At 41.9% G+C, this 25,866-nt stretch overlaps 1 protein-coding gene across 3 annotated transcripts in view; it reads right to left on the reverse strand.

Annotated features, from left to right (window-relative positions):
* Positions 1–24: 24 nt before the first annotated feature.
* The window catches only part of LOC124058861 (eukaryotic translation initiation factor 4 gamma 1-like), a 33,556-nt gene continuing 7,714 nt past the window's right edge, over positions 25–25,866 (reverse strand). The window contains exons 7-33 of one of the 3 annotated variants that reach the window (XM_046388453.1): positions 25,644–25,838; positions 25,344–25,446; positions 19,761–19,900; positions 14,311–14,403; positions 13,618–13,708; positions 11,797–12,819; positions 11,594–11,682; positions 11,205–11,403; positions 10,337–10,470; positions 9,874–9,999; positions 9,364–9,774; positions 8,560–8,703; positions 8,182–8,418; positions 7,939–8,043; positions 6,787–7,077; positions 6,457–6,568; positions 6,240–6,354; positions 5,833–6,101; positions 5,315–5,442; positions 4,739–4,911; positions 4,251–4,376; positions 4,064–4,145; positions 3,704–3,802; positions 3,352–3,486; positions 2,849–2,930; positions 2,496–2,636; positions 25–1,559 (exon numbers count right to left, since the gene is read on the reverse strand). In XM_046388453.1, the coding sequence (XP_046244409.1) occupies positions 1,378–1,559; positions 2,496–2,636; positions 2,849–2,930; positions 3,352–3,486; positions 3,704–3,802; positions 4,064–4,145; positions 4,251–4,376; positions 4,739–4,911; positions 5,315–5,442; positions 5,833–6,101; positions 6,240–6,354; positions 6,457–6,568; positions 6,787–7,077; positions 7,939–8,043; positions 8,182–8,418; positions 8,560–8,703; positions 9,364–9,774; positions 9,874–9,999; positions 10,337–10,470; positions 11,205–11,403; positions 11,594–11,682; positions 11,797–12,819; positions 13,618–13,708; positions 14,311–14,403; positions 19,761–19,900; positions 25,344–25,446; positions 25,644–25,838 (5,025 nt within the window). In that variant the 3' untranslated portion in view covers positions 25–1,377. The remainder of the gene's footprint in view (positions 1,560–2,495; positions 2,637–2,848; positions 2,931–3,351; positions 3,487–3,703; positions 3,803–4,063; positions 4,146–4,250; positions 4,377–4,738; positions 4,912–5,314; positions 5,443–5,832; positions 6,102–6,239; positions 6,355–6,456; positions 6,569–6,786; positions 7,078–7,938; positions 8,044–8,181; positions 8,419–8,559; positions 8,704–9,363; positions 9,775–9,873; positions 10,000–10,336; positions 10,471–11,204; positions 11,404–11,593; positions 11,683–11,796; positions 12,820–13,617; positions 13,709–14,310; positions 14,404–19,760; positions 19,901–25,343; positions 25,447–25,643; positions 25,839–25,866) is intronic. The other 2 variants (XM_046388455.1, XM_046388454.1) reach the window with 2 other exon arrangements.

Below are 25,866 nucleotides of genomic sequence, written 5' to 3' on the forward strand. Positions count from 1 at the left end.
AAACAAAAAGTATGGGAGTTTTTCTTTTATTGGCAACAATCTTTATTATCTCTTCCAGTCTGGGATGTGAAAAGAGGCATTCATTTTCTTTAATTAAATATCTTTTTAATAAAGTAAAGCAAAAAATATTTACAAATTTTCAATTAAATTGTAATCAATGACTTGGGTTGGATAATTACAAGCACCTTCTGCCAGCTGAGGAGAGAAAAATATAAATACAGGGAAGAGTTTTTTTTCTTTGAAAACAAAACAAAACAAAAATAAACAATCCATCATGTATTTACAGAACTCTCCTGAAATGCATTTCCACTCATGAAAGCAGAAAAAGCCTTAGGATTCGTGCTGTTAAACTATTTTCAAAGTCTTTTGTCATTAAAGTGTATTTTTGAGTGTATACTTTTATTCAAGTTTCAATAAATGGTATTTTATGTTTTTAAAATCCAACAACAGGCTGTGAAGGAAGGTGCAGCCTCACTCTTTGTTCTCCTTTTGTCAGTCCACAGTTTGTGTTTTGAAGAGCAGGAAACAAGTGAAACAGACACACTGGAGGGTATATTGGGGGTTTTGGGTGGGGTTGAAGGGCGTCGTTACCCCCCAGCAGCAAAATGGTCAATGTTCATCGCCCCTCCCCACAGGGATACTGTTCACTTAAAGTCTGTATAAAATCCTTGGGAGTCCAAACCGTTGCTGTAACTTTTTCTGAAATGTCCATTAGACAGCTCTCTCCACTTTTCTTTGTAGTTTTCTATTTTATTACAAAACACACACTCCAATCATCCAACACCAGAAAAAGAGAAACAAAAAGCTAGCCGTCTACATAAGCATGTCATGTAGATCACCGTACACGTGACATGACAATGTTGCTGTGTCGTGTCCACATGGCAAAGGATGAAGTCATCAAAAATATAGATGTGAACAGCCTTTTAGTTTTAACAGCTTTTTCATATATATATATATCTGTAATTAAGCAAAGTGTCTTCAAAAGCCGTTTGAAAACAGGAGATAAACCTTAAAAAAAAAAAAAAAAAATACTGAAGGAAACAGCATTATCTCCCACGGCTTGTAATGCTTGTCAGCATTCTCTTTCTTATATCTATTCTCTCTATATAATCTTGTATTTTTATTTAATTCAAAAAGACATTCGGTTGGGCAAGAAAAAACAAGAAACCCAAGAACAAACAAAAAAGAAAACAAAAATAACATGATCGAATGTTCGATCCATAATACAATCTCTCCCAGTTGAAGAATTTTTTTTCTCACTTTTTTATTCTGTTTATGCAGAAGGATTTTGCTGATTCAGAGTCCTCCGAATCATCCACAGAACAGTCGTTCTCCCCAAGGATCCTCTGTAGACTCACACCAGTCCGAGGGGGAGCCCTAGCTGTTGTCAGACTCGTCCTCGGCCTCGCGCAGCCAAGTGAAAAAGGCGGTGACAGACTTGAGGGCTACGCCCTTGCCCTGCTGCTCGGCAGGGTCTTTACTCGACTCCCACTTGTAAAAGGCCTCCTCTTTGATCACGTCCTCGTCGTAAAGAGTGTCAAAGAACATCCGCAGCAGATCTGACAGAGGCAAGGACAGGATATGTGAAAAGATGGTTCGCGGCAATTTAAAGGTGACCTATTATGCTCATTTCCAGCTCTAAATCTTTATTCTGGGGCTCCGCTCGAGTAGCTCTGCATGAGTCACAGTGCAAGTAATTCTTTATTTATTGTATACAGGCCCTTTATGCAGCCCCTCAGTTCACCTTCTGTCTGAAACCAGCTGTTTTAGGTCCTGCCCCCCCTCAATAAAAGCCCTCTTCTGATTGGCCAAACTCTGGAGGCCTCACCCTTTTGCTGGTGTGCTCAACAGCATACAGCAGCTACAGTAGCTTATCTTGGAAAATAGAAATTATGTGGCACCAATTTGATGAGGCTGGTGAGCTTTATAACTTGATTCACTGATCTTGGTGAAACTTGATCATATCTTATGAAGAAAATAACTGAGTGATTTACAGAGTTAAATGAGGGACAGCCATCCTCACTAATTCTTAAGTAACCTCTAACTGCTGCTAACTGTTAGTTAGTTAGACAGTCATCAAAGACAGCTATCAAACCTATCAAACTGCATTTGTAACACAGGACCTTTGGAGCACCAGGAGGAGGGGAGGAGGTTTTCTGGCCTGGGGTGGAGTGACCCAGTAGGGAGAGCCGGCTAACTGCACAGCTAACTGAGCTCACCAGCTAACATTACAGTCTGTCCATCAGGAAACAACGTAAATCACCCAGAGCTGAGGTAAAGCAGCTAGGAGGGAAACCAGAAAACATTTCCCCATAAAACATGATTCAGATCAGAGTACTGCTTGGAACAGCTGTAAATCATATTAGTACAAATAAATAAACTGATTGCACCATGTACTAGAAGAATAATATATAGAAATAATGTAAAAACAAAAATATGTTCCTGAAAGTGGCAAAAAATATCAAGTATTTGAGGTAACAAAGACAGCCACTCACTGGCAGGTTGCTCCATCTGCACCATCAGCGCCTGCAGGGCGTACAGAGCCTGCAGCTCCTTCTGTTCATCCTTCAGGTATTTCTGCAGCAGCTTGGCCCTCAGCTTGATCTGCTCACTGTCCACCTTGTAGGGGTTCTCACCTGGAGGCAGTAATTTTAGGAGAATTTCACTGAACAGGCCTCCAAAGGCACAGTCTACGAGTTAGAGTTGACTTGACTTGACTGTATCTAGTAATTCACTTTTAATATTTTGACTCAGCATAGTGATTAGTTAAAGTCTGTCTCATTCTTATTGAGGTGCACTTCAATAAGTAGGCCTTGATGAGGAATGTGAAGGGTGCAAGATGACTCACAGATGACTGCTGACTGACAGATGCACGTCATGAGAGCTCGGACAAACATGTTGGAGGAGGTCTGCTGCTCGTCCAGGTTGGCCTGCAGCACAGAGACAATTGTACTTAGAAAAAGGCAGGAAACTGGAGCTCCAAACAACACAAAGAAATGTGCAATAACAAAGTTTGGATCTGTAAACATCCAGAAGTTGACTTAATCACATTAGTTTCATAGGAAAGACCGTCTGCTTTGTTTGCATTTAGTCTTATGTTTATGGCTAATTATCGCAGGCATGAGAAGCCCTCACTTTACTTTTGAGAAACCTAAAAGCCTAACATTAGCACAGCATCAGCTAATGACATTAATATGCAGTTCAAAATACAAGCACATGCACTTGATACACGTGACCAAAGTATCATTCTAAGTCCATGAAAAAAAAAGTAAAGAACATCAAAGGAAGCAAATGGAAAAGAGGATGGTAGTGAAATAATGCTTGAAATTACACACGAGCAAGTATACAAACCTCAATCCAGTCAAAGATCCTCTGATTGTCGGCCTTGTCCTGGATCAGCCTGTCGAGCTGTTTGGTCAGCTCCTCAGAGCTCAGCTCCTTCTTTTTGCTCTTCTCCGACTCATCGCCCAGTGTGAACTCCACATCCTAGTTGGAGACAGAAACAGGCTTCATGCTCATATTTACATTATACTGCTCAGGTTACCTCTAGTCCTCTTCTCACTCTAAAAAACAAAAAAACTCACATCCTATTTATGTAGTTTTGACACTGCAGTACTATAGGCTCAGCAACTACTTAAACGGTAACAATATAGCAATGCATATCCCCAGCTGATGACGATGAAGCTAGTGAGCGACCACTCACCTTTTCTGTCACAAACTTGTTGACGTCTTCGTCTTCAGGGAGGAAGTCTTTCCACCGGAGGCCAGCCTCCCTCCACATTGTGCCCGCCTTTTTATGGCTCTGATGATGAGGCAGATACAGGTAGACACTCATTGATCACACTATAGCCAACATTAATCATGACCATATGAACTGATTCACATATGTGCTTAGTGTTTTATGTTTTCTTCAATACACATTTAGTGCAAAATAATGAGTTTATACATGAAAGTGTTTGAATTTAAAATATTGATTGCCATAAAATGCATCAGTTTGCAAAAATACTGCAAACAAATGATACGCTGTAATACAGATAAAGGATTATAATTGATTGCTTCTCACCATTCCTTTGCAGAGTAAAGTGAGGATGTGGACCAGCAGGACTCCAGCTTTGCCCAGAGGGATCAAAGGCTTTGAAATCTCCCTGGAGGCAGAAGAGGTCAACATGGGTCATACATCAAACTAATAAATTAATAACAACCAAAAGGTTCTGCTTCTGCTGAGGGGCCGACTGAACCCTGGGACTAACCTGAAAAGTTCTCCCATGGGGATGCCTCCCTCATGGAGCATGGGTGTGATCAGTTCTGCCAGGTACAGCCAGATGTGAGGGATGTCTATTGCCATATCTTCAGCCAGCTCCAGGATTTCCTGAAGTCTGAGGAGGAACGTGCACACATTTCAAAGTTTTAACAACAAAGAATTAAGAACACGAAATCAAAATGAGATGGGAAAACTAAGCAACAAGGCTCACATATGGAAACTGACTTCAAGAACTCTCATTTTCAACAAATGCTTAAAACAACTACTTTTCAGTGACTAATTTACTAGTTAAAGCTAGCATTTCCCCTGGGGGCTTCTATTCATTTTAAATCCTGCTGTTACAAACTTCAGTAAACACCTGAAGCTCTGCTGTAATACAGCTCACATACAGCTCTCGGATTTATATACTTTCTTATTAGATGTACCCTTATATAGCTTTACAACTACATTCCAACCTCTCTGGGGTTGCACACTGACCCTTTATAGTACTGCTGTGTTGGGAGGATGCCGGTCTTTATGAGCTGGTGCAGCAGCAGGCCCATGTGCTCCCTGGCGATGGTGCTGCGCTCCAGCGTCGACTCCAGTCCATTTCGCACAAATAAAAACAGCTGCTGAGTGCTGTTCATCTCTTTCACACACTGCAGAGCCTCCTGTTGGGGCAGACATAAAGATTGATCTAAGTTTTGAAGGTGCTGCATGGCTTTTAGCAGGTGTTGGCAGGCTTCTGTAAGGATGAAAGTGTTTTTGTAATAACACGTTAAACAATCCACACAGGCACTTCAGTGTTAGCTTACTATTTTATCCGAATGATAGAAGTCTCTTTTTGTTCTGTGACAGGCCTCCTACAATTATATCTGAACTGTGTTTGTCAATGCTAAAGCAAACCAAACATCTCCTGCTGTTTCACATTTTAAATGTCAAGCTGACGAATTGCAGTGGGATTTTTATTTTGAAGCAGTAATAGGATATGCAATTTTTTTATAAACAAGGGAGAAACAGAAGGGTACTCCTCTGGTGTTTCCTTTGCTTTTTCATATACACGTCGGTGCATACCTTCATGTCGTTGATATGGAGGTACTCCTCAATGATGGCTGTAGACTTTCTGTTCATTTCTTCCTCTGTCAAGGCAGGCTTGGTGGGGGTCTGAGGAGGTGGGGGTGTGACAGCTGTCTCCCGCTTCACTGTTCCCGCACAAAACAAAAAACAAATTAAGATTTACTGATGTGAATTTATGCTAGCTTAATATATATAAATATATATATATATATCTATGTAAATAAAGAAGACTATATTTTTCCCAAACATTTCTTGTGGGAGAGCTTGATTTTTGTAGTATAGTATGTCTAGTTTGGAATTCGCAGATGGCTGATAAAAATGGTTTTTGGTTACCGATTACCTGTCTTTTATCAATACTGCCTTTATTTTACATGCAATTTTTTAAAATTCCTTTCTGATTACTCGGAATTCCCAGACAATTTTATTTGCTACATTATAGAAAATTCTCAGACTTTTGATTTAAGTTTCACTGTGTAATTTAAATCTATTCTATTTCTGTATGTCGTGCCACTTACTCTCTTTGCTCCTGGCTCTCTCTCTGCTGCCTCTGTCCCTGTCGTCTGTCATGCTTGCTACCCTGCGGACAGGATCGGCCGAGCCACCCTGCTCCCGCTCTCGGCTGCGCTCTTCGTTCTCCCGGCTGAAGCTGCGTTTGGTGACTTGCAGCCGGTTTCTATCACGGTCATCCCGCCGCTCATCCCGTCGCTCGTCTCGTCTGTCAAATCGGTCACTGCCGCGATTAGAGCGGTCAAAGTTATCACCGCGCTCTCTGCTTGAGCTGTTTCTGTAGATGGAAAGCAGAGTGTCAAAAAAACAAAACAAAACAAAACACACACACACACACACACATAGGGGTCCCGCAGCGCCACAGTGCATTTTCTGGTGAAGTCCACTGAATTGACTTTTGTGTCCCGTTCCTCACCTCTGAGGAACTCGTCTGTCTGAGTCCAGCGAGGAGCCTGAAGAGGACGAAGGCTGTTGTAAGGCTGAGAACCGGTTCAGAGTGCTAGTGGCTGGACGGCTGCCTGCCTCTGATCCTGGTGATGAAAATAAACACAAAGCACATGTTAGGTTTCAGCTTTAAGATGCCTGACTAGATAACGTTTTGATGTATAACCACATCAGTCTGAGAAACGTACCAGAGTCCGCCGGTTTAGCACTAGTGCCACCACTGCTGCCCTTACCCCAACTCCCCCATGTGCCTTTACCTCCAGGGGCAAGCAACTGATTGTTGAAGTCAAGAACAGGAGTCTGAAAGAAGAGACTGTTGGTTAAAAACACACTTGCCAAAACTACAAATAGGGAACAACATTATGGGAATTGTAACAGATATCTCTGATATGTCCTGATACAAAACGAGTCTGAAAGAAATGGTTTGCTGAAGGACAACCCATTAGACTTCATAACATTAAACTGATTTCCTGTGATGTGTATTCAGACCCAATGAAAAGCTACTCTTCCTCTCCTACCTTAGTAATTTTGCTAAGGCGAGAGGTGTCAATAGGTCGGTTCTTGGAGATGGGTACTGTATTCCAGCCCTCATCCTGGGGAGGAGCACCCCTGCCTGGGGTGTGAGGGCCCCCACGACCCCCGGGACCTCCTCCACCCATCCTCCCTCCAGGGCCGCTGCCCAACTCCTTCTTGGAGACGAGGGCTTGCTGCACCTTCATCTGCTCCCTGTGCTCCTCCATCTCAGCCTCTTTGTGGATCTGGTCGATTGTCTTGGGGCCCTGGTCGCCTCGCCGGGGAACCCAGTTGTTCTAGGATGTGGGAGAGAGGGAAAGATTGTGAGTCATGACAAAATAATTCACAGACTGTTCCATTTTTTACATGATTTGCACATTGGAGTTCTGGATGTTCAAGTGAAATGTAACTAAAAAGTTTTTAAAAAATATGAAAACATAAATTTTTCTGTTAATATCACCACATGGTTTTAATTAAAAAGAGTAAGTGTGGTTTAGTAGACTAGTCACACAGAACAATCTGTACTGAAGTATTTCTCATTTTGACTGATGACACAATCAGAAGGCATCTGTGAATATTGTCGCTGTCACTGGATATGTTGTTGACTGCAGCGTTCATGGAAGAACAGAACTGAAAGTAATCTGGAGGCAGACATTCTAGAGAATCTCAACTTGTCTATTCTTCCTTTGCCAAGAAAGAAAATAACAAAGTGTGTCTTTCATACTTAAATTGGGCCGATGTACTGACTTGGAACATCTGATTTTGGCTTGTAAAAACACTGAAGACTGCAGGTTTTGTAACACTGTGTGGGTGCGACTGGGAGCCTAACTACAGGACTGCAGCATTCCTTCAGAGGAAGGAAAACAGTAACAGTAGTGACCGTGAGACACAAACCGGTGAAAATACTAGTTACTCGTTTTCACCTTTGCTATGGATATAGTTAGTAAAAAGTGTTTGTACAGTTCTTATATTGGATTGCCTGACCAGAGAATATTTTGACAAGGCTTGGCAGTAGCGGAAATTTTGGATCACTGACAATCATCAATCATTTTATGTGGCAAGATTAGCTCTGTTTGCAACCACTACCCACTTTAGGTGCTAGAAGGAGCTGCAATCATCCAGGCTAAGTGTACTATATGTGTGTGTTAGGGCTTTACCCGTCGAAGGTCCAGCACATCCTGCAACATAAAGCGGATCCTAGAGGTGGTCTTCCTCTCCTTTATGATTTTCTCCATCTGATTGAAGTACTGGTCCATACGGGGCTGAGGATGACCACAACACATTTTGTGAGTCTATTTACAATTCCAATTAAAACTTGATTCAGCCACACATTTATAAGCATGTGTTTGTATGTGATGTGATTTCCTATTCATCTCCCTATTTAACTGTGTTTGTTGTACCTTGGCCTTCTCAAAGTCTAGGTCCTTGCCAATGGTGGACAACAGTCTACACAGGCACTCCAGGGACTCCTCATCGTGGTTTTTGAGCAGCTTTACAATGCAGTCATGCATGATGACCTCTGTGAGCATTTTAAGCTTGAACAGCTCACCAATGAACTTAATGTTGCCTAGTGAGCGCCTCCTGGCCTTGTCTTTGGCCTCTTGTAGCTCGTCAATGAGCCGCTGCTTTTCCTCTTCCTGTCAGAGAAACAATGTATGATAAGATAAGATAATCTTTTAGTCCTGCAATGGAGGAATTTACAACCTAAAGAGTGAACAAAAAAAAAGGAAACGGTTAAGGAGGGCAGGCAATTCATTTTCTGTGAGGAAGTATTATACCTCTGAGGCAGCCTCCAGCTCTTTCTGCTTCTTCTCAAAGATCTCGTCATCATCTTTATCCTTTTCAAACTCCTTCTGGCATCGATTGAGCAGCAGCTTGCGGAAATTTGAACCTCCCAGCTTATCTGTGGTTTGGACTTTAAGCTGAATTGAGCAGAGGAAAAAGTACATTAAAGAAGGGCAGGAAAAGACAGTATATAGGGCTATGTGGATCTCAGTTCCCCAATCTCTTCACTTAGATCAGAAAAAAAAAAAAATCAATAAAGAATGTTATATTCTATTATTCCCATTCTAATGATTGTTTCCAGGCAATTTGAATTATAAATAAAACATAAAGATGCTTCCACTATTCAAGTGTTTCTTCATTAAACTATTATCCCAGAATCTAAATGATTTTAAGGTCCATATCTAAGCTCGAGGACCTGAACATCAAAAACTGAAGTTCCAGGTGTTGTTGGGTGTATGCTGTAGCAGTAAGATGATTTTTGGGAAGATCTGTTTGTCGTTTCCTTCACTCCATGATGCTGCTCAGTTTTATCAGCCCTGGGTGAGGGGACTGATAAATAGGCCCAAGGTGATAATCCAGTGCAGATAATCAGTCAGCCTTACACTGACTTTCTGATTAGTACAATCAGCGAATATTTATTGTCAATCACTGACGGTACGAGAAATCAATCATTTAACTCATCATATCAACACACCATTAAGCTCTAAAGAAAGAAAAGAACACCTAAAATACAGTCCTAGAGTAAACACTGGAGCTTATTCAACACATCTTTCCATACTGTGTGTGGTACCACTTACCCCGCTAAGGCAGCGGCACATGTTGGCATAGGCCACCGAAAAGTCTGGCTCGGAGATGGCCTTTTCGAAGGTAAGATCTATGACTCCTTTCAATCTCTCCTCAGTGTCAATAGTCAGTTCCGTCACCTGTTTCATTAACTGCTGAAACTTTTGGGGGGTCAGTTTGTTGAGGATACTGCGAACTCGTTTAAACAGCTCCTGGGTCTTAATCTGTTCTGGATCATTCTCCTCGCTGTCCTCTCCTACACGGCTACGAACGCTTTTCTTTGTTGAAGGTTTCCAAGCCTTCTCTGCCTTGTTCAGCTGCACGTCATCATTGAGTGACATGCTGGTGATGATTTTCCTTGGCTCTTTCCTTTGGATCTGCTGAGAGCGACGTGGACCACCGACTCCAATGCCCATGCTTGGAGGCTACAAGGAGAGAGGAGGAAGGGACAAAAATGCCATTTCATTCATAAGCTATGAACTTCATGTACATAGCCCTTGGATCACACTAAAATGTTAACTTACTGGTCCTCTGCTTCCTCCTCCCATGCCAGGTCGGCCGAGGTTGGCGAAGGATGGCGTGAAGTCGGGGCCACAGTTCATCCCTGGCAGACGGCTGGGATCCAGTTGACGCAGGGGGGTCTTGTTAGCCTAAAAAAGACAGAAATGAACATCAACTGGAAATTTATTCAGATTATTTCCTCAGATGCAATGCTGCTCTTCATGTCTTTTTGTGTTGCCAGTCATAGGCACATTTATTACATCCCATCAGTCCTTCTTGGTTGCTCAAACTCGAACAAAAAATAACTTGTGCAAACTCATTACTTGTCTTCTTTCTCCACAGAAGGACAGAGTGTCTATGGCAAGGGAAGAGAAGTGTATTTACACTGCACAATTTACACTACACTAAGCTAATATCAAAGTGCTTTACACTACTACTTTCAAACTGCATATGTGATCAAGTCTTTAGAGTGAGAAGAAGTTGCACCTTGTCTAGAACAACATCACTGATGGCTGGTAGACCCTCAGGCTTGTTCATGCTGGCTGAGATAAACTGGAAGCCCAGAAGAAACTCTCTGTCATATTTCTTCTTCTCTTCTGTATTGATTGGTTTCCATTGCTCTAAAAGAGATAAACAAAACAGAAAAAGAGAGTAATATTTCTTTACTGAAAACATCTGTAATATTTTCAAGTTACATATTTCTCAGCATCCACTCAGAACGACACATTGTCATCTATAATTGACACATTATAGATGCAATGCTCCCTACACAGAAAAGCTGCACTACGGAGTGAAGGGGAGTAACTGATCCTTGGTCAGTACAACTGTATACTGTCATGCCACATAATGTCCACAAGGTGGCAGATAGGCTGGTAAATGTATGAATGAACATACTGTATGACTGAACAGGTACAGTACAGTACAGTACGATACATGATCTGTGTTTTGCATAGCATATAAGAGGAGAGGTTTTTCATGAAAGATGTTAAAATGATTAGTTTGAAGGAAGATGCTTCTTTGACTACTGCTTATTGTTGCATTTATTTAAAAGAAAAAAGGTACAAAAAAGGCAAAAGGTCATGGCCTACAACTTAGCTAAATCTATAAAACAAACAAAAACAATCACAACTTCAAGTGGCTCATAGTTGAAAAATTATGTTGTCATTTTCCACTGAACACTCACGTCAGCTGAAACACCATGAAGTAAAAGGTCACTCCCTCATTTTCAACAAAGCAAACTTAAACATAGTCAGCTGAAACACTGCTAACTCCCGAACACAAGTGAGATAAGATCACTGTTCACACTGAATTGCTAGCAAAAGGCACTGAAAGGTATCAAGGTTCAGAGACCCACCCTCTTTGTACTGGTACTTCTTGTCAGTGGTGGTCGGCTCAGGATGACTTGGCTGAATGTTCTCAGCGTCCAGTTTGTCTTCCTTGTCCTCCCAGGTCAGTTCCGCCTCCTCTGGGGCAGGAGGGGAGGCAGCAGGAGGCTGGGTCTCCAGTACCCGGGCGGGGGTCGGCTCGGGCTCTGGTGGGGCCACTACCTGCTCCTTGTTCAAAGACGGGAGAGGGGTCAGGAGAGAGTGAGGCTGAAAATACAATTCTTTTCTCACTGCACTGTGATGTTTGGGGGCTGATTTGGTTTATACACTGCCAATAGGTTTGGAATAACTAATGGTTCATTAAAACAGATTGTAAAAGCACTGAAATGCATGAATACACGCATTACTGCAAGCACACCTCTTTAAAGGCATCCAGGAGGTCTCCCACTGCCTCCTTTTTATTCAGATCCTTCATCTTTCTCTTTTTCTTTGGCACAGACACAGCAGCTAGAGGAAGACAAACACAACCAGCCTAAGATCAACAAAAACATACCTGACAGAAGTTAATGATGGAGAATAATTCTGGAGTGTCAAATATTTTAGCATATTGTAATAACTAACCTTGCATAGTAGTTTCTACAAAGGCGGGGGTGACCGTCTGTGGAGGAGGAGTGTCCTCCTTCTCCTCTGCTGTGGGTGGGGGAGGAGAGGGCACTGTTTCTGAGGCGCTGTCAGCTATGGAAACCGTCTCTGCAGGGGATGGCTTCTCTTCCTTAGTGGTGGGCTGGGGCACTGGGGTATCTTCCTTTACATCCCTGGCAACTGTAGGAACCATGTCTTGGACCTCGGCCTGGATAGGTGCTGCCTGGACAACTGGATCAGCAAGACTCAGATCAGTGGGTGCAGGCTGGTCAACAGGTGTAGGTACAGCTTGGACAACAGGCGCAGGAGCCGCCTCAGTAATGGCTGTGGAGGTCTGAATGACAAGCTCCTGGCTGATGTCGGGCTCAGCGATGGGGCTGTCATCACGCTCTGCTGTACTGACGGCAGGCACCTCGGGGTCTTGAGGAGCAGGCAGTGGCAGGCCATTGGGGAGGCAGAGCTCCTCAGGTTGTGCGATGGGAGATTCTAGAGGGGCCTCAAGGTGACTGGGTGGCAACATCACCGACAGCCTTTCTGCCTCCACCTCTGCAACACCGTTAGTAGTAGAGGGCGGTGCAAGAGGAGTGTCCGGAGAGATAGCTCCCTCTTCTGCTTTAACCTCTTCCTCTTTCACCACCTCCTCTGTTGTCTCTGTGGCTTTCTTGTCTGTTTCGTCTTGCACAGCACAGGTGCGCACCGGGTCAGGCAAAGGTGCAGGGTAGGCAGGCACCTCAGGTGCCGATTGGAGGGTTGGAGTGGGTTCCCTGGGAGGTGGGGGAGAATCCATCACATCTCCAACAGGAGTGATGGGCGCAAGTGTGGAAATAGTGTCAGGTGGGATGTCCTCTGCTTCTGATAGTAGTGGGGGTGAAGGGGGCTTAGTGTTCATGTCAGAGGAGGTGGTCTCAGTGGATACAGGGTCACCTTTATAAAGTTCAGGACTCTTTGATGAAGGAGGGGGAGTAGGTTTTCCTCTGTCATCTGCAGGGAAAGAAGGAAATGCTATTAAGACTTCACTGTCAGTTCATCAGCTCAGTGTTTTTACCATCCAATCTTGCCCTGCCCTGCATAAAATTCACCCAATACCTAAGAGCACTGAAGCTTCAAACAGGCAGATTTAGTAGAAATAAAATGTGACACCCTTTACTTTTAGATCCTTAATTAGAGGTTAAAGATGAACAGATGGTCAGTTTCTGATAATGTATGTATTATGTATGTGACCTATTCCTAAACTATACGCTTATTTTAAGCCATCCACTTCCTTAAAAATATTTGTTGCTGAAAGTTGCTGTTGTTGAAAGTAAGCTCATTTATGAAAAATGAGGTCATGCATTGTAACAAGATCAACTCCAACCTTTCTCTTTGCTTACAACTTGCTCTTAACAGAACTGAAATCTTAACAGGAAAGCATTAGCTTTAAACATCCAAATGTCATTTTTACATATTAAGACAGAAGAGAATCTTGCTTCTTGAGTTGAATTTATGTTAATTAATGATGGTCCTGAAAATGTAAATGAGCAAATTGAAACTTCTTTATTCTGTTTTTATCTTAAAACACTTCTGAAACAAAACAACCCGTTACTGCAAATATAAGATATCAAATAAAATAAAAACAGCAGTAACTATGTAAGAAGTATTACTAACCTTCCCTTACTCACCAAAAAAAACAAAGCATTTAATAAGCCTATCAAATATCAGCAGCTAATTAAAAAGTAAAACTAAATATGAGCATGACAACTGAGAGATTGTATGTATATCTTTGTGTGACTGTGCTCAATGCTTTGTGCATGTGGTACTCACCTGGCCTAACCACTGCTGGTGTAGCAGCAGCTGTGACGCTCTCACCGTTGGCCTGGGCCACTGCTGTACTTTCTGTTCCAGATATGGCTGTCTGTTTGGGGACATGCACATTAAAAGGTAAGGTTTGCCATTTTTCCACTAGATTGAGAAAAAAACTGGTTTCACATTTCACTAGATCAGCCTGATTTTGACAGGTTGTAGTGTAACCCATTAATGAAGGCTGGCAGCATTCCCTATAAAGTATTAACATAAGGACAGCACAGGCAAGCACTCTTGTTTTAAATGTTTTTAAATACTATAACAGATTACATATATTTACACAGTAGACACTCTACTTAACATAAGACTACAGGGAGATAATATATTTTTAATACAGACCCAAGAGAGGAGTAGTTGTTGCCAGTTAACAACCAAGGACTACATAAACAGTATTTAGAATATGTAAAGTATACAGTAATTTATACATTATCTATGGAAACAACTAACTGGGTTCACAATAAACCAGTGATGCTCACTTTATTTGTACTAATCTGATAACTGATCTATTAAATATCTTCTGTGTAATTTTACTAAACTTCAATTTTACACCTTGCCTTATATGCGTGCCTTAAAATTAAACTGAAACCATAACAGCTTACTCATATGTTAGCTGTCTTGACTGTGTTTGGTTGGGGTCACAGTATTGTAGCTCACCTGTGGTGGTGTTGGAGTAGAGCCACTGCGGCCCCCTGACATTATTTCCTCTGTAATGTCTCGACCTCCTTGGTTAGGGTCTCTTATTCTGATCTATATAGGACGAAATGAGATCCACTGTCACATTGAGAACACAAGTTATGGCAGAAAGGAAAAGTTTAGAGGAAATACATCTGAACGTGAAGGAAACCACCTGAGAAATGGCTGCTTTCCTACTCTAAATAAAGAAGAATAAGGAGAAAGGCAAAGGGTTAAAATGTTGCAGGGTCCACGGGATGTTAAAGAAAAGTTGCCTTCCCACGATGCAACGCCTACAGTGGTCAGCCCTTCTCTAGCTGCCTGTGATTCAATGAAAGCTACATTTCTCACATTGTGAACACTGAGGCACACAAATCCAAAACCTAACCGTCCATGCAAATTCCTCTGCTCTACAACCGAGTGCGCTTCAGCTTGTTAGTCATCAGTGAAGCCGTCTGACTGTGTGAGAATCAAGTCAACCAACTTTAAGGCTAATTTTCAAACAAATTCCGTTGCTGATTTAAGCTGTTTTGAAAATACCAGTCTTTCACACAAACAGACACACACAAAGCATTCTGGCTAAGGGTGAAAAAAAAAAACCTGAGTGAAAATCTGATCACTCACTCACAACAAACACATACCTTCTGTTCAGCACTCTTTCTCTCACTCACACTCTAAATACTTGCTCTTACGCTGTCACAAAACTGGTATGAGCAATAACCCTACTAAATTGTGTGACGCATGTGGCCACTGGACAAGAATTTAACTGTAAAAGTTAACAGTGAGCTGCCATGACATGCTGCTCTCTGGCCTACTTTTGACTTTAACAACAGCAAGATTTGCTTGTTGCTACTGACCTTTACCTGGCTCATTCTGTCAGCAAACTCCTCTCCCAGAGGATTACTAACCTTCACGGGCCTCTCTCATCCTGGGGCTGGAGTAGTTGTTCCAGCGGAATCAGGGGTTGGACTTTAAACCCCACAAAGCAGGATGGTGGGAGGACGTTGCCACTGTACCATTTACCTCAGCCTAACTCACACACATCCAGGCAGCGACAGAGAGATCCACGCCGACAGAATACGACAGAGCAGGGCTGGGTCTGACTGTCAGTAAGCTAGCTAGCAACTTGACTCTCTCTCTCTGCCTCTCTCATACGCTAATCAGAACAGGGAGGGGAAAAAAAAGGATAAAGCGACTGGCCTTGTAAAGCTATGGTACTGGAATGCAGAAGCCCGCCCACAGAGACTAACAGACAGTTAAAGGGGCCAGAGGGGCAGGGTAGGGGGAGAATGGGAGGGTTTCCAGGAAAAAAAGATATCCTTATCAAATAAGCTGAAGCTAAAAGAAGAAACTCCCCCTTTTCCTAATTTTGTCTATCTCTTTGGTTATCCTGCACACTTTAGTCACTCCCCACAGTTTTTTTTTTTCAGACATACTCATTATGTGAGTGAAGGAAAGCAGCATAGGAGGAGGAGGAGGAGGATAAGGAGAAAGGCGGGGGTGCCACAGCAGCAAAGGAAGGTTGGTTAGCCCTTCCGGCTCAGAAGGGGGAGGAAACCAGTGGCCACGTGGAGCTGAGCTATGTGCTGACATGTCCTTCACCCCCCCTCCCCTTTAGATGGGCTCTTTGACACACAGTGAGAGGGAGGGCAAGAGAGCAGGAAAGCAGAAATTTGAAACAACTACAACTTTTGCATGTCACCCAATAATAAAAAGGAATTAAAAACATTGCTATCGTTACTGAGAAAATACTGGAATACTGATTTTAAAAACCAAAAAGTTTAAACAGACATTCTTTCTCTATGTGACTTTGCTTGCAACTTTATAAAGGGTATGTACCTTTGGGCAGCAAAATAGGCTTGCAGTTCTACATTCACTGTCCTCTAAATGGAAAGTCCCACACTGCCCACACAAGAGCCTTCTGCCCTGTTGACATGTCCTTCACAAGACACACAATTTCTACTTCCTACCACAAAGTTCCTCACTCCTGAAAACCGAGAATGCAAAGCTCGTCGTGTGTACTCATGCACACACAAATGCCTTTACATACAATCTGGTTGAAGCACGAACATCACTCACTCACGCAGTGTTGGAATTCCTATAGCCACTGTCTATCATTTTGAGTTTTACTAGAGGAGTTTCACATTTTGTGTGGATGTGTGTGACAGTAAGTGTGCAGAAGCCGGTGCTGTAGCATCAGCCAAGGCCCATGGGAATGGGCCAAAGTACACTATGGGCAACCACAGTCACTGATAAGCAGAAAGTTTCCCTGTGAGAGGGAGCAGACATCATGCAAGTCTTGTGACAACAGAGCCCCAGCATTTGAATTTTTCTGGTAATAGATTAAAGGATTTACACTACCAGGCTTTTAATGTATTACTACATAGAAACTACTAATGATGTCATTACAATTTTTTCTACAAAGCATATGTTGGATTTGGGAAGTTCAATCAGCCGAAGAACAAACAGAAAGGTTACATTTCAGCCTCCGTGAAGTAATAAAAACTTTGGTCAGTAAGGCCAAAAATTAACCTCAAGCCCACACAAACTGTGGTCAAAGCTCTGAGCTGGCACAAACAAGTTTTAAGACACACAGAATTAAACAGAGCATTGAGGGAAAGAACATAAAACCATGCAAACACAGCAAGTGGACAAATGAGCTCAAGTTTATTCCTCTCTTGTCACTATTAACCTTTACACAATGGCCAATAGTATATGTGCTTAGTTGAATTAAAAAAAAGCATCTTGTAAAACATTTTGAAAATCAACCTGTTTAAGGAGACAGACTTTTTTCTAGCTCAATACAAGAGTCTCTTGTCTCTTACTTCTCACATGTAACCAGCACTGCAGAAGACTAAAATGCAAAGTTGATAACATGAGAGGCACAAACTGGGGATACAGTTCACAGAGAGCTAACACATACCATGTGAGGGCCATCTTACAGAGCAAGAGAAACACAAGACATACTGTAGAAGTGGGGAATATGTCGTCGACAGCAGCTTATACTTAGCAGCTTGCGCAAGGAAAGGACAAGTTCACCACTGTCTATACCAATCAGCAAACTGAACTTAAGGTTCAGACTCGAGAATGACTGTGGAATCACCTTCAGGGAGACTGTCAGAACAACAGTATGCAGTAATATGAACAATATTACTGCAAGAGAGTTAGCAAATGCACAACTCTTACACTGAAAGGTAACAACAACTGGTTGCCATAATGTATTTTAGCCAGTTAAGGAGCGATGATTATTACTAACAGAGAACTCTGTTAATTTATCATTGCACCTCTATAACTTCTACAACAGTAAAGAATGGATCAAACATAATATAACAGAACCAGAGATCTCAACTCTTTTTAAATTCTGCACATTTTCTTCTTTCTTCTCAAGACCTCCTGCCCACATTACCCACCATGCAACTTAACCAGTCTGGTTTGAAATTCAGGTGTGTTATGTAAGTAGCAGCTACTGTAGCCTCAAGCAGCAGTACTCTTTCAGAGATGAACTCCACACCCCAGATTGCTTTTTGTTTTCAAACTTCCAACCAACAATTAGCAAAGGGTTAGGGTCACATGGCTCCACGTGAAGCCACAAAAGCCTTTATACAATTGTTAAACTGGTTTATTGGTCACAGGTGATAGTATCTTGAATGGGTATAAAAGAGGCATCCTCAAAGACTCAGTCATTCACAAACAGGGATGGGGCAGGTTCACCATATTATCACTAAGAAATTCATTATATCCAGTGAAAGTCTCTACACATAAGAGGTAAGTCTGAAAACCAACACTGAATGCCTGTGACTTTCAACCCCTCAGAGGTAGCACTGCATTAAAAACCAATATGATTATATAGAGAGTATTACTAAATGGGCTGGGGAACACCATCATCATTAAACACAGTTTGTCACTGCATCTACAAATGCAAGTTATGGCTAAGTGAAAATGACATATCAACAACATAAAGAATTTGTCGACTTCTCCAGGTTAAAGATCGTATGAGATGGGCTGACACAAAGGGGTAAACTGTGCTGTGGTCTGACAAGTCCACATTTCAAACTGTTTTGGTAACCATGTCTAAAGAGGAAAAGCATCATCCAGATTGTTACCAGCACAAAGTTCAAAAGTCAGCATCTGTGATGGTATGGGGCAGTTAGTGCATATGCCATGGGTAACTTGCACATCTGTGATGGCCCAGCTAATGCTGAAAAGTACATACAGGTTTTGGAGCAACATACGCTGCATCCCACACAGCGTCTTCTTCAGGGACGTCCCTACTTATTCCAATAGGACAGAGCCTGGCCATATTCTGCATGTAGCTTCAAATCAAAAAATTGCAGAGTGTACTAGAATGGCCTGCCTGCAGTATACAACTGTCTCCCACTGACAATGTATGGTGCATTATGAGGCACAAAATACAACAATGAAAACCCCAGACTGCTGAGCAACTGAAGTCAGTGTTTATGTTTTTCACAGCATCCCACAGCATACTAATTTTTTGGAATCAGCGCTTTAGTTTAACATTGCCAACCTAAACTAAAACAATAGAAGTGGAAAGATTTGTAGTATTTAAAACTCTAATTAAGTTTTTTAAAATGCCAATAAATTCATTCAAAATAGCTTGGAGGGCATAACACACACACATACAAACTATTATGCTGCAAATCTGGAAGTCTAATTATTTTATCTCGACATCCTTGTTCCTATGTGAAAATTCATAGAGATGTCATATATTCAAGTCAGTTTAATTAAATAAAATAAATTGTTATTTGTTCACTAGTGGTCTTTTTTCTGCTTGGAAGCTAATACAAAATATAGTTGTGTTTTCACTAACATGAGGATTAACTGTCAATAGCTATATTAAGTTTCTCTGTGTGGCTCCTTTGCTCTTTACTAACCTCACTCAGTTCAAAGTTAGAAGAGTCTGACTGTAGTGTATACCTGAATCTTCAAGACTTAAACAGTTATTGTTGTTGTATGATCCAAAAATATCATATCTATGATGAAACCTTTTCCATCATTCAACAAAAAAAAATTATTATTTGGCTCTACAATATTACAGCGATGTACATGCAGCTCTCTACAGAGACCGTCTCAAACGATCAGGAGAAGCAGGATCAGGATGGGATTAACAAAATAATAGTGCCAGTTACAGTACACGACAGACACTGATAAGCAGACCTTGTCCTAAAATAAAAGAAAATAACAAAATTTTCCATTTTAAGTAATTGTTTTTAAGTCTGTGTTACTTTCCTATTTACATTTCCACTATGTTAGATGATATAAAAGGCCTATTCTTGGTGTACTACTGGTTCACTCTGCTATTAATATGTGGGAAGACAAAAATAATAAGCAGGTAATTTGAAAACCCTGAATCTAATAGCCATTCTCAAAAAGTTAAGTGTAAGATGTTTTGTGTCATAGAATGCTGACCGTACCTGTTTACGTTCCCGTTTGGTGTGCATGTGCTGGGGAGGCTGAGGTGGTGGTGGCTGCTGTTGAGGGGCAGGGTTCATAATGACCGGTGCCGCCTGCACTGAGGGGGTGAACTGAGGCTGGGCGGGGTAGTAGGCCCCTGCTGTGGATCAGACAGAAAGAAGAATGTAAACCAACATATACAGATTTAATCCTACAGCCATAACTTACCACAAACACATCAGCTTTTTAACAGCACATATCTAGTGTTTACACCACAGCATTACAGTTTACTGTATATACCTAATGCTCTGAAAGTCCTCTTGGTCTACTTTGAGGCAGTTAAAAAAGCTGCATCTAAAATGTGAAGGTTTGATTCCCTGATGATTTGCTGTTCAACAGCTGCTTTTTATATCCACAGCAGCTATAATGTCATTACAGTGAGGTAAGTGTACTTTTGTTAAAGTCCCTTTAATGCCATGCCAAAGTGTGTTAGACTTTAAGCATCCATCAAGAAACAACTTAAATAAATTGCTGTCACTGACTTAACAAGCACAGCTTCTACGCACTCCCATACAGTAAATGACAGCATGCCCCTTGAATGTTGGGACACAGAGAAGAAGAAACAACAACATGCATTTGTTGCGCTCATGTTGTCAAACGGCTGCATCTGGATAGACCCACATAGTGTAGACTAGAAAGTAAAACATGTTGCCGCCGGGGTGGATGTTTTTACTTTTTTACAGTTTCAGAGAAAGACAACACAACTGCCAATGCTGTACATGTTCAACAGGGGCCTGGAGAAGAGAGAAAAAGTCCACAACAGCAAATCCTATTAGATCCAAGGGAAATGAAATTATCCATCTCTGAACATTACACCTTGGCCTTGTGCATCTTCAAGCGCACATAAACTACAACTTGTAAACTTCATTCAAATTTCAAATTCAAAACTTTATTTTTAATATTATTTTTTCTTTATAAGCCACAAGAAGTAGGTAATTATCACTTATCCATATCAGCTGAAAAAATCTGTATCATGCATCCCTAATTTAGACCAAGTCGTCAACCAGCACTCTGAATTATTTAATTATATACTGCATCAAAAATGCCTTGCACAAACCATGCAGTATGATTTCTCAATCAGTCCTTTTAGCTCTAAACTTGTTTCTATGCAGTTTCAGTAACCAGTGACTGAAGTATCAGGTGATTGTAATTTAACCTCTTCAAAAACACTCCAACTGCCTCATTCCCACAAGGCCCTTTTTGTCATTGTTGCAGGGGAGTAAACATCTTATGATACCTGAAAGTTACAAGATACCCCTGAACAGACACTATTGCCTCAATCTGCATCTTAAAACCTATCTTCATGTTCTATCTGAACGCACGTTAACAGAATATGGCCCCACAGGCAGGCCTTCAGACCATGACACAGCAGTCTCTTCCCTAGCCCAAGCCTGCATTGGTATACCTTATTTCTCAAGGCCACTGATATTTATCATGTTCACAAATTTGTCCAAAAAAAAAGAGAAAAAAAACCCTGCTGCCAATGTGACCAAGAAAAAAAAAGTTTCAGCAAGTTCAAAGAACCTCTATTCGTGCTATCCGGTCAATAATGTCAACAAGACATCCAACTGTTACCTGGCCTCAGCTACAGTTCAGAACCAGCTGTAGCCCGCTTTCAAAGGACTGGAATAATAAAAAAAATCCTCAGAATGAAGAGGCCTGTCTTTCAGCCCAGTGGTAACTAGCTCCTGTTCTGCTTCTCTCCCCCTCTGCAGGCATTTCAGTCTAACTCACATTACTGAGTCTGCATTGTTGACCAGGAGCAGGACAGCCTAAATATAGTCAAAACCCCACACCGGCTCAGAGAAGAGAGTGCGCGAGAGGAAGAGGGAGGGAAGACAGATGGAAAACGAAGGACAGAGAGAGGCAGAAGAGAAAAAACAGAAAAACTAGAAAGCCTGAATGAGACTTTTCTTGGACAGTGTCCTGATACAAATAAGAGGCTTGAGATATGCCTCACAAAATGCAAAAGCCTGAGAGAGCAATGGGAAGAGGTCTGCAAAGAGAAACACTAGCTATGCGACACCTACCCCCAGAGTCCTGCTGTTCTTGAGACCCACGGTTCCCCATGCTGGGTGCAAAACTGCGTACAGACACAAAAAGGAGAGGGGGTTTCTTTTTAAACCCCCTCTCTAACTTCTGCCTGTCCTCTCTCCAGGTGCCCTCTCAGAATGACTTCTTTTAGTGCTTAGCGCTCCCTCTTCCAGCATGTCTCTGTTTTGCTCCTCCCTCTGACCTTCCTGATCCTTCCCTGCCTTTCACTTTTTTTTCCTACCTTCTTCCCTCCCTTTTCCCGTCTAGTTAATGCTGGCAGGAAAGAGAAGCTATTCAGTTGTGTCATTCAACATGGCACTGATTTTCCTGAAGCCCCCATTTTCCCTCCACCCTGCACAAGTGATCCGATCTATGCTGACGTAGATGTCACAACCTTCTACAGTGGGGTTGGCCTGCATGTATGTACATATACATGGGAAGAGCAAATCGCTTAACTGGTGGGGCGGGTGTCTTAAAAATAGTCACTGTACTCCGTCAGCACTGTGCATGTGTGTGTGTTTCTACCTGACTGCTAGAAAAGGACTCAGTGGTCAGACAGACAGAACCACTTTGGGGACTGGAAGGGGGTGTTGGAAGGACATACTGGGACCGCCACTACACACTTAGTAGAACTTTATGCATGCACTGTAGATCCTAAAGGCAAACACATCTTATCTTATCTTTCCCCCTGTTGCCTCTGTGACATGGTGGAACCCTGAAACAGCCCTCAAAACCCCTGCACTTTCAAAGCAAGGATAGTGGTGAAGCCCATGAGAGACCACTGTTTGAGATTCATGTCTCAGTGTCACATGACAACTTATTTTGGGTCGTGTGCCATCCTCATGTCACAACATGTCATGTGACTCACAGAATGACCATAGTGACACACACCTTCCAACACCAACACATGGAATGCAATGTCCTGTGCGGTCATCCAAGTATCTGGCATAAATAGCCACTCAGCTCACTCATACCACCAGCAGCCTCTTGCCAGGAGAGTAGCTTATCTGGGCAACAGAAATAAATCTACTAAATTAGCACTGTTGTTGATAGTACATTTTTCCTATTAAAAAAAAAACAACAAAGGGATGGTGGTATTTCACAGGACAGCAGCATTCAGATCAAAAATTGACATTAAAAGTATATTTTAAACTAAGTGGTTTCATTTTCTTCTAGTTATTGCCAATTGCGATGATGGTGATGGTGTTCAAACACAGGTGACACCTCAAAAAAATATGTGGACTTTGCAGGGCAAGACTAGAAAGAACCGAATGCAGACCAGCAACAGAATACAAAGTCAAGTACAGAAGTCTCTCTCAGGAGTGGCGTGAGAACCAAACACAAATTTTGAGAGTGGGGAAACAAGTAAGTAAAATGTTATTCTAAAGTTTGAAGAGGAGATTTTATGGACCAAAACCCCTGAAACAGTTGAGGAAACAAAACTAATCATCCACATTACACCGGAACAATTTCTCTTGCATACCACAAGAGACATTTAGAAAATTCATTGCATCCTCGAAACACAAACAGTACAAATTCACATTCTCATGTTTTTCTGTCCCATGATCAGTCATCAGACAAAAGATCATTGTAACAGTCAGACAACCAGAGTGACAAACCCAATGGATATTTGAATCATCAGAAAGCAGGAAGATAAACGTTTTTATTTCTATTTCTAGCTGTGTTTTTGAACACACACGGATACACAATGCGGATTGTGCAGAGGTATTGTTCAAGTACCATGCACATCGTACAGTGCACATACACCATGGAAGGCCTAATAGGAAGAATTGTGTTTTTACAGTCCTGTATTCAGGCCAGCGCGTTCTACTGCTGATGAGCTACAGTTTAAACAAAGACAACACATAGTTCAGATGCCTGCTAGCAGGGGGGTCAGCAAGTTTGTTTTCAGGGCATCATCACTTCCCATGGTGTACTGACATCTGCTCACCTCTAGAGGGTGTGCCAACACATGGAATAAATAGCAAACATACTGTATGCACTTCTACTGTATTTAGTAGGTGTATGTGTGAAGAAATATAATAAGAGAGTATGTTTGGAATGAATAAAGATAAAGCATGCTTTTTCACACTGTTAGATATAGAACATTCACCTATAATGCTTTGTGCTGGCATACTGGCATATTTTTCTATAGTGCCCATTCAGTGCAACCTGCTGTGTCTATTACAGTCAGCAACTTAATGCAGTGACAACACAGCACTGTAATGGTGTTTCTTTAAACCCATATGTTATGTTTATATACACACACAAATTTCCCCTCTCATCCCCTCTGGAGTGGTGTGTGTCTTCCTCAAGCTTGGGTGCTGGAGTATGGCTCCTGCCTTTAAACCTCCTGGTCTGTCCATTCTCATTTCATATCAACTAGAAGCGTCCTAAGCAACAGGACCTGTTGTGGAAGCAGTGGCGAGACTCCTGGGGTTTACTTTACATAAAGATGGCCATAATTAAGAGGGATATCATAATTTTGTGGTTTATCAGTCAAACATAATTGCTTTTCTGTAAACACTGATATGAGGAGAAATACAAAGCAAACAAATAAAAGCTTTGGTGAAGGCCAAAACAGAGTAGCAGAATAACAAAGCCAAGATTTACAGAGCAACTGAGAACGCATCACAAACAACATAGAAAAATAACATGGACCACAGTGATTAGTACGTGGGAACTGTGAATTTAAATGAAGATCAGTTTTAAAGGCGTTAAACTTAGAGATTGTGATATATGATGTTTCCAAACTTCACATAACCACACTGACCAGAAGATCCATTCTGTGTGAACAAAGTAAAAGAGTGATGTAGCTAACTAGATGAATATGCTGACTGGGCAAACTACCTCATGTTTCTTCCTTGGGTGATGTATAGCAAATAATGCAATGTGAGTTACAGTTAGTTAGCTTAAAGTTAGTGACAATCATGTGCCAAAAAAAAAGCAATATTGTGTTTTCATGGTGCAAATGGAAAACTTCATAACTAATTTTAAGTATGGTTACAGTCTACAAGACATTTCAAAATTGACAAAAAAAATCATAATTTCAATTGTAGATCCTGAGTGTGACTAAATACACAGTGATTTGTTTTTGTGGGCAGATCACCTATCCCTAACAGAAACTGCAGAAAAGTGGAGCTGAGAAGTAAAATGATAATGGGTTTATGGTTTGTAGATAAGTTTATAGATAGTGGGTTTCAACAACTACTATGATGCGCAAATCATCAGTAACCACTACTAATGAGCTTGGTAGATTTTTAAATATGGCTGCCTTTGTTAGCTTGCAATATGGCCTGCCCTGCTGGAATGTTTTCCTTGTGTTACATTAAAAATGTTGATGCTTCGTGTTTCTTATCTGGATTTCACTACTTTCACCTTTACAATTGTTTGGCTTGCTATTTGATTAAGTGTATAGGTTCTTGGATCATCAACAGTTTGTGTCAGTTAAAAACTCTGTATCTCTGTGTGTGAGTGGCTCAGGTGAGGCCCCAAGTAGAGCCTCTTACCATAAGTACCATATTCAGCCGGGCTGGTGCCTGGGTAGAAGCCCGGGGTGCCTGCTGGGACTGGGTATTGCTGGGGTGTGGCCACATAGGTTGTTGACCGGTACTAAGGAGACAATAAAAGAAAGCATGGAAGGCAGGAAGAGAGGACAAATGGTAAGAAAAGAATTTCAGAATTCATTTATTTATCCCTGAAGGGAAATTCTTCTCTATTATCAAATGATAACATTTGATAATGAGAAGAAACAGAAAAAACATCTGGCAGCATAACTTCTTGAACAACCACCGGTGCAGGCCCCGTACCTGACTCGGTATGAAGTAGGCTGGTGCCTGTGGTGAGCTGGGGAAGGGCAACTGTTGCCCAGGGATCATCATCATTTGGGAGCCAGGGCCGGCCTGGTAGACGTGGGTGGGTGTCACAGGCCGAGGGCCACTGCTGGGAGGGACACCCCGAGGCCCGCTGCTGGGAGGCAGGCTGGCCCTGTTGGTGTAATAGGGCTAGACAGGAGGCACAGGTACAAACCCA

This window comes from Scatophagus argus, chromosome 5 (genome assembly GCF_020382885.2).
Source record: "Scatophagus argus isolate fScaArg1 chromosome 5, fScaArg1.pri, whole genome shotgun sequence".
NCBI classification, from domain to species: Eukaryota; Metazoa; Chordata; class Actinopteri; family Scatophagidae; genus Scatophagus; species Scatophagus argus.